At 40.0% G+C, this 14,371-nt stretch overlaps 1 protein-coding gene across 2 annotated transcripts in view; it reads left to right on the top strand.

Annotated features, from left to right (window-relative positions):
- LOC117516171 (protein arginine N-methyltransferase 8-B) overlaps window positions 1–14,371 on the top strand; it is a 79,697-nt gene that overhangs the window by 56,992 nt on the left and 8,334 nt on the right. The window contains exon 8 of one of the 2 annotated variants that reach the window (XM_034177073.1): window positions 10,073–10,160. In XM_034177073.1, the coding sequence (XP_034032964.1) occupies window positions 10,073–10,160 (88 nt within the window). Of the gene's footprint in view, window positions 1–10,009; window positions 10,161–14,371 lie in introns of both variants that reach the window. The other variant, XM_034177072.1, reaches the window with a different exon arrangement.

The raw sequence follows: 14,371 nt of genomic DNA, 5'->3' as shown, positions 1-14,371 counted from the left end.
ATAAGTCTGTCCCCTCCCGTTTGTTGAACTTACTTGAACTTATTTATTTTGGCACACAACTCGTCAATAACAAAAGCTGAAACACAAGACAATTCCACAGTGACATGTGTGACCAAATAGGGGGTGAGCAGAAGCAAAGCTTATAAATGCCCATCCCATATATACATACATAAATACATACATATATACACATTACCAACCCCCAGAGCAATCACAGAGGCGACAGTGGTAAGGAAAAACTCCCTTTGATGTGTTGAGGAAGAAACCTCAAGCAGACCAAACTTTAAGGGGTGACCCTCTGCTTGAGCCATGCTACAAACACATTTAACAGCACAAACTCAAATCCCATTATCATAAACATATCAAGTGAACACCGTGTCTTCGTCTACATACATATACAGTATACACACACCAACATGTACATACATAATTACACACATGCATATATATACACATACACACATGCATATATATACATACACAAATGAATGTTACTGAACAAGTTCACAATTACAACTGACAACACAAACTCATCGTGCTTCATTACGAATTTCCACCTGGCTGTTGCCCAGTTTCTGGCAAAATTTGAAGCAGTCGCACTGCTCCAGTTGTTCCGCCATTTCCTTGCAAAGAAAAAACGAGAGACTCCACCTATCCTCACACAAAGGCTGCTTACAAGCAAATGACGCAACCGACAGGCGTGAAAAAATTCACGCATGCGCACGAAGGGTCAAGGTTAGCTCATGCAAGCACACGTGATTCAAATCCATCAGGTTTTTGAAAAAAATAAAAAGGTCCGATACTTTTCTAACAGACTTCATAGTGACAGGACTGGTGATGGCTTGACACATGAAACAGGAGGAGACCAATGCAGACTCACAGGCATGGTTGGCTTAGATTGGTAAACAGCTTTATCCGAAAACCAGGCATAGGATTCGGTACACAGGTAGTCAAACTTACTGGCAGAGGTATCAGACATGATGCAGGCAGGGTCAGGGTCCAGGAACGAGCAAAGTTCATACAACCGGCGTCAAGGAGTAATATGGGCAAAACAGTGGCAGAGTCAAAAAACAGGCTGAGTCCAGGGCAACGGTGAGGCGGAGGTCAGAGGATACAAGCAAGGTCACAAACACAGAAGAGCAAAAATGAGACAAGAACAAAAGGCGAGAAAGTGAGCAGAGTCAACAATCGGTTTTAAAGAGGAGCAAAGTAATCAGGCTGATGTGAAACAGGTGTGTGGAGAGAGGTGTGGTGAAGTGAACAAAGAGGAGAGAAGAAAGGCAAGAGTGTGCGAGAGGGCAAAACAAAGCGGTGCAAAACAAGAAAAGTGAGTGACAGAAAAACTGAGAAACATGACGTGTTCAAAAATGAATGTGAACAAAACAAAAGGGGCAAACGTAAGAACTACCATAACAAATCAAAAAGGGGAAAACCAGAAAACTAAAACTTGAATGGACTAACTGAACGGTACAGAAAAGTGAATACAATAAAATGGCAAAACAATCTATCGGTTAATCCACAAATAAACAAAACCCAGTGAACACAGCATAATGCAAAGAATAAAACAAGATAACTGATAAACAGAAAATGCAATGAATAACAAATGGAACATAATCTGATGAGCAACACCAAAGATAAATAATAACAAAAACCTGTGACTAAACATTATACAACAAATGTGATAACCAGAACTAAATTAAGACTAAAGTAACATAAAAGACCCAGAGTAACAAATACAAACTGCACAATAAATGATAAGCAAAGAATGAACCAGTGACGAAAGTGTAACACAAGGAAAAAGCAACAAATAACTGAAAGACTACAAACTAAATGATGAGGTGCTGAATGACAACAGTGACTAAATAATAAAGAAAGCAAAACGATAGAATCAAACTGAGACTAACATGATAAAGTATGAACTAATGAAAAGTAAAACCAGAAAATCACAAAAGAAATATGCCAAGAGCTAAGACCTAAAACCCGAGCCGGGGCCAAGCATGACACGTAGATACATATCTTGAAAACATCATTTTTTTATATTGATTTTTAAACTGATTGATATTTGGACATCGTTTGAGTTCATCCGTCAGGTTATTCCATAATCTACGGCCACACATGGAGACACAGAAACCTTTCCTGGTCGTCCGAGCGCCAGCAATTTTAAAATGATACAAGCCCCGTAAATTATATTTTCCTTCTCTCTCAGTAAATATTCTTGAATTCTAAATGACACTTGTTTATTTTTCACTTTGTGCATTAATTGAACAGTCTTGAATGAAATCATATCATTAGGTTTTAATATTTGAGATTTAATGAACAGTGGGTTGGTGTGGTCTCGATAACCTGCATTATGAATTGTCCTTAATGCTCTTTTTTGAAGAATGAATAATGGTTGCAATGTAGTTTTGTAATTGTTGCCCCAAACGTCAGCGCAATAAGTCAAGTAGGGTGCAACCAAAGGACAATAGAGGGTATGTAGTGCTCTGCAATCAAGAACATGCTTTACTTTATTTAATGCAATACTTTTTGATACCTTCATTTGAATATGCTGAATATGAGCTTTCCAGTTAATCTTATCATCAATAATGACACCTAAAAACGTATTCTCTTTGACACGCTCTATGTTTACCCCATGTATATTTAACTGAATTTGTATGTCTTTTTTATAATTTCCAAATAACATCAATTTAGTTTTAGACAAATTTAATGATAATTTGTTAATATCAAACCATCTCTTTAACTTTATCATTTCTGTTCCTAAATCAGATAATTGTTCCAGATTTTCCCCTGAGCAAAACAGGTTTGTGTCATCTGCAAAGAGCACAGTTTTAACCATATCTGAGACTTTACATAAATCATTAATGTATAAAATAAATCATTTTTGGCCCAACACAGAACCCTGTGGTAGCCCACAAATGATGTCCAGATATGAAGAACAGTATTCCCCAAGTTTAACAAACTGCTTTCGGTTTTGTAAGTAGCTTTTAATCCAACTCAGAGCAACCCCTCTGATCCCATACAGTTCCAACTTTTGAAATAATATATTGTGATCAATTGTGTCAAAAGCCTTTCTTAAGTCAATAAATAAACCTGCAACTATTACCCTTTGGTCCACCCTGTTTATTGATCTCTTCCATGGAATCGAGCAATGCCAGTGTCGTTTGTTGATACGATAACTCAAAAAGAATACATGCCGTCATTCTGTAACTCACCAAATTTAAAGGCTGTACAAAGAGGACAAACATTTGGTGAACTTTGATGCATCAAATCAGTCAAACCAGCAACTTTGTTTTGTCTGTGTAAATATCCCATAGACATGCCTGCCACCTGCTGGAATGTTAATGGATGCTGGATTGATGATGGATAAGGAGGAGGTGGGGTTGTCAATGAGACAGACTGCACGTGCACACACGGTTTACAAGCCCAATTAAATTACAACGTAAATAAAAAAAGAATACAATGATTTGCAAATCCTCTTCAACCTATATTCAGTTGAATACACCACAAAGACAAGATATTTAATGTTCAAACTGATAAACTTTTTTGTTCTTGTGCAAATATTTGCTCATTTTGAAATGGATGCCTGCAACACATTTCAAAAAAGCTGGGACAGTGGTATGTTTACCACTGTGTTACATCATGTATGATGTACGACTTCAGTTGTTCAACAGTCCGGGGTCTCCGTTGTTGTATTTTGCGCTTCATAATGTGCCACACATTTTCAATGGGTGACAGGTCTGGACTGCAGGCAGGCCAGTCTAGTACCCGCACTCTTTTACTATGAAGCCCAACTGTTGTAACACGTGCAGAATGTACCTTGGCATGGTCTTGCTGAAATAAGCAGGGATGTCCCTGAAAAAGTCGTTGCTTGGATGGCAGCATGTGTTACACCCCCATACCATCGCAGATGGTGGCTTTTGAACTTTGCGCTAGTAACAATCTGGATGGTCTTTTTCCTCTTTTGTCCAGAGGACACAGCGTCCAAATGTGGACTCATCAGACCACAGGACACTTTTCCACTTTGTGTCTGTCCATTTAAATTGAGCTCAGGCCCAGTGAAGGCGGCTGCATTTCTGGATGTTGTTGATGTATGGCTTTCGCTTTGCATGGTTGAGTTTTAACTTGCACTTGTAGATGTAGTGACGAACTGTGTTAACTGACAATGGTTTTCTGAAGTGTTCCTGAGCCCACGCGGTAAGATCCTTTACACAATGATATCAGTTTTTAATGCAGTGCCACCTGAGGGACCGAAGTTCACAGGCATTCAATGTTGGTTTTCAGCCTTGCCGCTTATGTGTAGAAAGTTCTCCAGATTCTCTGAATCTTCTGATTATATTATGGACTGTAGATGATGGAATCCCTAAATTCCTGGCAATTGAACATTGAGAAACATTGTTCTTAAACTGTTGGACTATTTTTTTCATGCAGTTGTTCACAAAGTGGTGATCCTCACCCCATCTTTGCTTGTGAACAGCTGAGCCTTTTGGGGAAGCTTTTATACCCAATCATGACACTCACAATTAGTGTCGTCAGTTCCCAAATGCTTATTGAGTGTTGTTAGAAGGAAAGGTGATGTAACACAGTGGTAAACATAACACTGTCCCAGCTTTTTTGAAATGTGTTGCAGGCATCCATTTCAAAATGAACAAAATTTGCACAAAAACAATAAAGTTTATCAGTTTGAACATTAAATATCTTGTCTTTGTGGTGTATTCAATTGAGTATAGGTTGAAGACGATTTGCAAATCATTGTATTCTGTATTTATTTACATTTTACACAACGTCCCAACTTCATTGGAATTGGGGTTGTAATACAGAGAAGTAAATTGACTACTTACCAGTGATCACTTTCTCTAAATCTCAAATAATGTGGTCATACGGCCACACAACCCAGCAGAAAGGATTTTGTATGTATTTTGGTACATAAACAAGAAACTGCGACAGAGACGTCAAGGCCGGTTTACAGTAAATGACTCTGTGAAAGTGTTTCCACACAAAAATGTAGTAAATCAGAGGAACTATTCAATAGTAGTTACATTTTAGAGCTGGAATAACAGAGTCACAACTCCACACAACCTTATGGAAAGGAACAGACACCCCACCACCACCACCACCACAACCACCAAGCCCACCACTGTTTATTTCTGTAAAATGATAATCATAACTTTTTAGATGTGGTTCCCTCCTTTTGAAGGACAAAAAGTAGGGTTACAGGGTTTTACGGTACAGTATAAAAAGTCTACTGTGGTCACCCACTTTGGATGTGTGGGCTCTCATATTAACCATGATTTGATTTGATTTACAATACGCTGTGGTCAACCCCTAAAAATAACAGTTAGTGTCCAGATACCTCTATAATAATGTGTGAAGAATTTGTTTCAACTGCAATTTAAATGATCATAATGCTATAGCGCCTGACTGGTATAGATTTTTTGGGGAGCCTGATACCCATATTAGGGAGTGAAAACATTTACGATCCTGATATGTCTGTCAATATATATAGGTATGTAAAAATGGTATTGATTCCTAATATTTCATTATCAAACCTTTATGACAAGGAAAATAGGCTTGATATTTAAACTTGATATTTGATATAAACATAACCAACAATCAATCTGTGTCATGCTGCCTTCACTTGGATTGGCAGTCACTGTGTTATGTCTAGGGATGGGTATTGATAAGATTTTACCGATATCTAAACCATTATTGATTCTGCTTATCGATCTGATTCCTTATCGATTCCCTTATCGATACCTCTTGTGAATTTTCTGTGTACTAAAAGTAGGCTTTACAGGTTTTCTATGTCAATAACATTTTATTGAGTCTTAAAGTAAATAAATATGAAACTGGTCACTGGATCCTTAAACTCTGGTCATAATAAACTCTACATGGTGGATCCTTGATCTCTGGACATAAATAGAAATAAACAAAATCTGTAATTTTTGTCAAAAGCATTTCCTTTCAGACATTATTGGCATGAATGTCTTTCCATACATCTAAGCTGATTTCTTGCAGCCAGCTGTGCTGCACGTCAGGATGTAATTCATAAAGAATGCAGGACGTCTTATTTTGGGAGGAAAAAGAACTTTTTAGTCGATTGTAGTTTATTGTCTGTATTACAGCGTTTGGAAAGAGGTGTCATTTTATTTAAAGCGCCGATTTGTTTTTAATTCCAACCGGACTCTGTCTCGGCAGAGAGCGGCACAGCGTTTGGAGCTGTGCCAATGGAACGGAGGACGATTCTCGTTTCTTGACTGCAACAAGAGTCCCAGTTAGTGACTTGAATCCACACAAAAGTGACTCACCATTGACATATTTTAATGGGTTTGAGAGGGGTTAAGAAGCGAATTGCCGCTTCTGAAGAGCAGTGAATCCAAGAACCAACGAGCCAGCAGATCGAAGCATTGCTTCATTGGTTCATGCTTCAAACTGTAGCCGCGCTGCAGACGCGGTTGATTACAGACCCGCTGGAGGGTCTGTAATCAACGTAGAGAAATGATCATTTTCCCAACAAACACCCTCAAAAACAACGGCTGCTCTGAAGGGCCGATAAGGGAATTATTACGCAGAAAGACTATTTATCAGTGGATTGAATCATTTCTTAATGATACCCGAAAAGAACCGGTTCTCGATACCCAACCCTAGTTACGTCACTCAGAATTTGCATCAAACCTATCCTGACTCTGCCTAGCTGGAGTGTCACAACCACTTGTTTCTTGTTGCTGTAAAACTTCCACTCTGATTGAAAATGAATGGCAGCTGGTCACTTTGCCTCTGTCTCTTACAGCTAATGTGGTCAACAGCATTGCCACAGTTAGTAGAGAAGCTTGAATCTTCTACTGGACTGGGTTGCTTGACGTGAGGATGTTTTGCTTCAAATCACAGAAGCTTCCTCAGCTAAAATTCTTGCTCTGGTAGTCTGACTTCTGTCTTGACTCTTTCTTCTCTACAAGAGTCAAGACAGAAGTCAGACTACCAAAGCAAGAATTTTAGCTGAGGAAGCTTCTGTGATTTGAAGCGAAATGTCCTCACGTCAAGCAACCCAGTCCAGTCGAAGATTCAAGCTTCTCTACTATGGAAACCACCTGGACAACTGAGAGCCTACACAGAAACATTGCCACAGTTACTTTGAAAAGTTACTTTATTAGTTACTTTATACAGTTACTTCATTAGCACCTTTATGCAGTTACTTATTAGGAACTGCCAACAACTTGCATCTAATAAGTAATGTAACTAATAAGTAATCTAACTTAACTTTTTAAGATTGAATAATCAGCAATTTAACTAACAGTGGTGGGCACAGTTAACCAAAACGTTAGCTTCGATAACCGTTAATTCGCTAAATGAAAAGTTAACTTTTATAAAGCTAAACCGATAGATCCCTAAAAAGTTTATCGGAAGTTACAGATAAAAGCTAAACCGATACCTTTCAGTACTGACTTCAGTACACGGCAGCTACTGACACTACCGAGTCAGCATTTCTGTCTCAGATCCCCTTCTCTCAGCAGAAGAGACCTGGTGATCAGACAGAAAGGAGAGAGGAAAAAAAAAAGATAATTTCTCTTCACACCATACAGCCCAGCTGGTAATTTCACTGGAGTCTTGCACAGACAGACAGTTTTGACTTATGGTTCTAATTTAAAAAAAACTAACAGCGGACAAGTTATTGAAATTAACATCACGTCTGTCGTTTTACAAAGTGAAAATATCAGCTTTATGTCTTAGGGCCCTGTCCCACTGGCATTTAGGAGGATTTGCGGATGGAATGCGCACAAAAGTGGCCCACATCTGCCAAACAACCGCAATAACTGTGTAACATTCCTGTATGAGTCGGCCGCCATCCGAACACGTCCGTGATCATCCGCAGAGACACGCATGTCCGCAGCCAGGATTTTTGAGCGGCTCAAAAATCCTGCTGCGGATGAGATCTGCATCCGCAACCGACGGGTTGGTGCGGCTTGGCGGTGGACCGGGACAGCGTGCAAAACAGATATGACGCGTGCCCATCACAGCCACATCATGGTCGCAAATGGTATGTCGCGCATGCAGACAGAGTTGGCACGGATGGAGCGAGTGCATCACGGCCGTTGTGCCCCTCATGGGGGCGCCTCCGCGGTCGCCTTCGCTTCTGTTCCCTGTTATATCCGCTTTTCTTCCTCATGTATTCGCTGATCCACCCCAGGACCTTTGTTGCGGACGCTCAGCTTTTGTCTCCTCATTTCATGCGCAAATCCTCCTAAACGCCACTGGGACAGGGCCCTTAGTTTTAAAGTAATGCAATGATTTTGAAGGTTTTAGCATTTAGACACACATGCCACATTGCATTGTGGGTACATGAGTTTCCATCTACTAGTAACTGTGTGTTATACCGACTAGCCAACCACTGAGTGCACAGCTGTCTGAAGCCTGCGCTCTATTTCAGCCCTTAGCTGTGGCCATATTGTTGCTACGTCATCACAAGAACAGGACCTGCTGATTGAAACCCAAATCAATTGTAAACACGGCGGAGGTCGAGGTGTTTTCAGACTTTTTTTTTTTTAAGTCCAGTCTGAACATGTGTCTGAATAAGCTGTTGAGGACACAGCCTTATGGTTTTGAGCCTATTTAGGTGACAATGAGACCTTGGTGGAAAACCAGTCTGACAACAGTGACGATATTGTTCAGAACACAAAATGGTGATTATAAAAAAATTAATAAATAATGCAGGTGATACTTTTTGCCAGCTCTTTGGTCTAATCAACTGATTAAAAAAAATAGTTTTACTATCTGTGACATCAGAAAAAAGTGATGTGTGGATTTTTTATTTATGATTTTTTTTTTTTCTGAGAAACAGATACATCCAAAGATGAAAAATGTCACGAGGACTGAAAATATCAGATATTTTTAAAATAAATATTGTTTCCTTCTTGAATACAGTTAATGTACTGTACATTAGTAGCGTAACACATTATTAAATATTAAAACCATTCACACAAGGAGAAAATAACAGTCTTACCTGTCCGTTTCATCTTTAATCAGATGAAAATGTCTGAAAATAATTACATTTGTTGTCCTGGCTGAAGAAAAGTCCACGATGGTCCAAGTCTCTGCTGTACTGATCCGCGACTGGCACGGTCAACTACAGGTGTAATCCGTTCATTGCATCTGCGACTTATGGATTGAGTCTGTCCTGTTTACGCTGCAAGTCGAAAGACTCTGGAGAAGCCGCCGACACAGTGCAAGCGCGTTCGTCAATAAAAGTGCTCCACCTGCCAATCAAAAGGATTCTGTCAGCAAAAATTAACTGTTCTGAATACGTATAAAAAAATGTGCATCACTGACCAGAACCACTCGGTGGAAACGGGGCTGTCAGTAGCCTGTAAAAAAATCCATAAATTAATGGGACTATTAAGATAATGGTTCCGGCGCTGATGCCACTTCCTGCTTCATCTCCAATGTTGGCACTCGCCAGGAAGTTCCTGGGTTTTAGTGGCGCGCAGTTCAAAATCCAAATATTTGTCTCTTCAGTAATTCTGCACCAGGAAAGGATACATTTCAAACTGTTTAATTTTAGTCTTAAATACTAAAAAAAAAAAAAAAAAAAAAAAAAAATTGCATATCGTGTCACCTACACTTTAAAGTAACTTGTCAAAGTTACTGTGGCAATACTGGTGGCCAAAGGGTGATGGGGTCCCAGCTATGATTGACAGCATGTCATCTGATCATTCTGTTGGACAAACTGTGCATTGACACCATTGCTCCAATGGCAAAATTGTTTTTCTGCTTTATTTAAATCAGTAAAATAGTTTTTATGTCAGTAAAAATAACACAGACATGTTTGTGAAAGGCTTGTATCAGCTGACATTATTGGTCAATGAATATATCGCTTTGGCCCTAAATGTCAGATTCACTGAACCTCTGAGAGACAACTATAAACATCAGCAACTGACTCAATACAAGCGATGACTAATGCTGTAAGATTTAATGCAGTGCAGATATTTGCAGAACATTCATTTGTGTCCTCTGACAGGAAGTGGACATTTACACCGTCAAGGCTGAAGACCTGTCGTTCACATCAACGTTCTGCCTACAGATTCAGAGGAACGACTATATCCACGCAATGGTCACCTACTTCAACATCGAGTTCACAAAATGTCATAAGAAGACTGGTTTCTCCACCGGTAAGACGCCTCACGTTACCTGTCAAAGCTCCAGTGTACTTCAAAAGAAGACCTACTTTCAGTGATTCTTTCTGAAGGGCCCCAAACACAACATGTCCTTTGATTATACAGTATAATTTTCAATGCTAAATAAAGTCTATTAGATCATCCAGGGGCAAATGACACATTTTTACCTACTTTCAACTGAAATTACAAGCTCCTCTCTGCGTTAAATACTGCACGACTTTTGTATTGTATCAGTGTTATGCCATTTTTCAGGAACTGCTGGTCAAACTCCATTAATTCAGGCATCAATTTAGCTGTTCAGTATAAATTTCAATAAGGTCTAATGGTACAACTTGTCAGTACCAAACGTTTATAGTGTTGGGTGAGGTCTGGGACTGGGCACATGCTCTGGTGCCACACTAGAGAACCAGCCTGGGTACAGCAACCACTCAGGCAGATACCTAGCCCATTTGTTTGTCTTAGCCAGGTGAAATATGGGCGTCCTCTTCATCTTCTTCTGTTGCTTCCATTGCACACTGGATCACACCCACACAAGTGTCACATGGTCAAATGGCATAGCTGATGTTCCCTCACATGTGGTATCCATGAATTCTCTGAAAAGATCAAGTATCAAAGACATCCAGGTGTCATCTTAGGTAACTGGTTAGTGTCCAAGTCTCACAACCACACAGTAAGACAGGAAGCACAAGGTCCCTAAAGACCTGGATCCATAGTAACAAAGCTTCCTAACTACAAAGACCTGCTCCTACTGATGAAACTCTAAGAAAACTTACAAATCTGGACATTCCCCTAAAAACTCAAGAGTAAATCCTCGTAAAGATAATTTATAAGGCATCTTAACCCTAAAAACAGCTCTAAAGGTGAATATCTGTTAGGGCCGAGTCTCATCTTGACCATCTTCCTCCAAGATGTAATCACCTCTAGATATCTACCCAAGCAATATTCACACATAGTTTGAAGGAAATCCATCCAGCTGTTTTTGATTTATCTCATCCACAGACACACACACGCCAGTGAAGACAATACCCTGTCCACCATGTCGCTGATGCACAGAGAAATTATAGCTCTCTCAGAACCTCATATTGTACTGCAGTTCATTTCCTTTCCACTGGACATTCAGGCTTAGCAGGCTCAGAAAACAGCATTTATAAATAGAGCAGGCAGAGTAATTGATGGAACCCACGTCTTGAATTATCACACTGTCAGACAATAAAAGACATTTATGGAAACAGAAAGGAGGTACCACAGTATAAAAGTTCTTCTCATTAGTATCACATACAGCAAGTACAAAATTCACAGCACAGTCAGTGAAATTAAAAATGAATATATAGCAAAAAAAAATGTGTATGGGTGTGACTGGGGTACAATAGGCAAAAATAGGCCTGTTATTTCAAATTAAAGGCTTATGATATAGTTAAGAGTAGAGTCCCATAACTGAGAGAGTGGCGACATGAGTCGAAAAAACAAAACAAAAAACAACAACAAAAAAAACAGTCACAACGTGACTCCTTGTGCCGTCTTGGTTCCAAAATAGTGTTCGCTGTTAATCTGTCTGTATGTATCCAGTTATTTTATTGATTTATTCGCTGAAAATGACAGGTTGTTGTGCATTTGGAGGCACAAATAGACACAACAAGGGCTTCAAGATGTACAGATTGCCTTCAGATCTGTAAAGAAAAATTTTGGGAAAAAAAAAAAACTCAGCTGTGTGCGATGAAAGCTGACTTCATTGTCAAAGCTTTGAGAGGTAAATTTATTTTTCAGTCCCATGTACAGTAAAACAAACCTAAACCGTCATCATATAAACCAGATATTCACAGTCAACAGGCAAAAAAGTGCCAAAGTTTTCATATTGCTTTCCATGTAATAAACATTGTATATAATGGATTTTTCGCTCACATCGGATAAAATGTCCCGTCCGATCGCAATGTATTTCCATTAAAAACCCAGAGCCGTCTGGATGTGCACAGTAACAGAGGTACAAATTAAAGTTCAGCGCTCTGACACTTGGATTGGATTGAAGCTAGCTTAGCGTAGCTACTAGCTCTTAGCCGATTTAGCATGGCGGCTTCTCCTGTCTCTCCCACACTTTTCTGCTCTGGGTGTGAAATGTTTAGTTATTCCTCGGCCTCCTTTAGCAGTAACGGTACTTGTAATAAGTGTAGCTTATTCGTAGCTTTGGAGGCCAGGCTGGGCGAATTGGAGACTCGGCTCCGCACCGTGGAAAATTCTACAGCTAGCCAGGCCCCTGTAGTCGGTGCGGACCAAGGTAGCTTAGCCGCCGTTAGTTCCCCCCTGGCAGATCCCAAGCAGGCCGACTGGGTGACTGTGAGGAGGAAGCGTAGTTCTAAACAGAAGCCCCGTGTACACCGCCAACCCGTTCACATTTCTAACCGTTTTTCCCCACTCGACGACACACCCGCCGAGGATCAAACTCTGGTTATTGGCGACTCTATTTTGAGAAATGTGAAGTTAGCGACACCAGCAACCATAGTCAATTGTCTTCCGGGGGCCAGAGCAGGCGACATTGAAGGAAATTTGAAACTGCTGGCTAAGGCTAAGCGTAAATTTGGTAAGATTGTAATTCACGTCGGCAGTAATGACACCCGGTTACGCCAATCGGAGGTCACTAAAATTAACATTAAATCGGTGTGTAACTTTGCAAAAACAATGTCGGACTCTGTAGTTTTCTCTGGGCCCCTCCCCAATCGGACCGGGAGTGACATGTTTAGCCGCATGTGCTCCTTGAATTGCTGGCTGTCTGAGTGGTGTCCAAAAAATGAGGTGGGCTTCATAGATAATTGGCAAAGCTTCTGGGGAAAACCTGGTCTTGTTAGGAGAGACGGCATCCATCCCACTTTGGATGGAGCAGCTCTCATTTCTAGAAATCTGGCCAATTTTCTTAAATCCTCCAAACCGTGACTATCCAGGGTTGGGACCAGGAAGCAGAGTTGTAGTCTTACACACCTCTCTGCAGCTTCTCTCCCCCTGCCATCCCCTCATTACCCCATCCCCGTAGAGACGGTGCCTGCTCCCAGACCACCAACAACCAGCAAAAATCTATTTAAGCATAAAAATTCAAAAAGAAAAAATAATATAGCACCTTCAACTGCACCACAGACTAAAACAGTTAAATGTGGTCTATTAAACATTAGGTCTCTCTCTTCTAAGTCCCTGTTGGTAAATGATATAATAATTGATCAACATATTGATTTATTCTGCCTAACAGAAACCTGGTTACAGCAGGATGAATATGTTAGTTTAAATGAGTCAACACCCCCGAGTCACACTAACTGTCAGAATGCTCGTAGCACGGGCCGAGGAGGAGGATTAGCAGCAATCTTCCATTCCAGCTTATTAATTAATCAAAAACCCAGACAGAGCTTTAATTCATTTGAAAGCTTGTCTCTTAGTCTTGTCCATCCAAATTGGAAGTCCCAAAAACAGTTTTATTTGTTATTATCTATCGTCCACCTGGTCGTTACTGTGAGTTTCTCTGTGAATTTTCAGACCTTTTGTCTGACTTAGTGCTTAGCTCAGATAAGATAATTATAGTGGGCGATTTTAACATCCACACAGATGCTGAGAATGACAGCCTCAACACTGCATTTAATCTATTATTAGACTCTATTGGCTTTGCTCAAAAAGTAAATGAGTCCACCCACCACTTTAATCATATCTTAGATCTTGTTCTGACTTATGGTATGGAAATAGAAGACTTAACAGTATTCCCTGAAAACTCCCTTCTGTCTGATCATTTCTTAATAACATTTACATTTACTCTGATGGACTACCCAGCAGTGGGGAATAAGTTTCATTACACTAGAAGTCTTTCAGAAAGCGCTGTAACTAGGTTTAAGGATATGATTCCTTCTTTATGTTCTCTAATGCCATATACCAACACAGTGCAGAGTAGCTACCTAAACTCTGTAAGGGAGATAGAGTATCTCGTCAATAGTTTTACATCCTCATTGAAGACAACTTTGGATGCTGTAGCTCCTCTGAAAAAGAGAGCTTTAAATCAGAAGTGCCTGACTCCGTGGTATAACTCACAAACTCGCAGCTTAAAGCAGATAACCCGTAAATTGGAGAGGAAATGGCATCTCACTAATTTAGAAGATCTTCACTTAGCCTGGAAAAAGAGTCTGTTGCTCTATAAAAAAAGCCCTCCGTAAAGCTAGGACATCTTTCTACTCATCACTAAT

Source organism: Thalassophryne amazonica, chromosome 8 (genome assembly GCF_902500255.1).
Source record: "Thalassophryne amazonica chromosome 8, fThaAma1.1, whole genome shotgun sequence".
Classification (NCBI taxonomy): domain Eukaryota; kingdom Metazoa; phylum Chordata; class Actinopteri; order Batrachoidiformes; family Batrachoididae; genus Thalassophryne; species Thalassophryne amazonica.
Note: the sequence above shows the minus strand (reverse complement) of the source record. Positions and strands in the feature narration are given on the sequence as shown.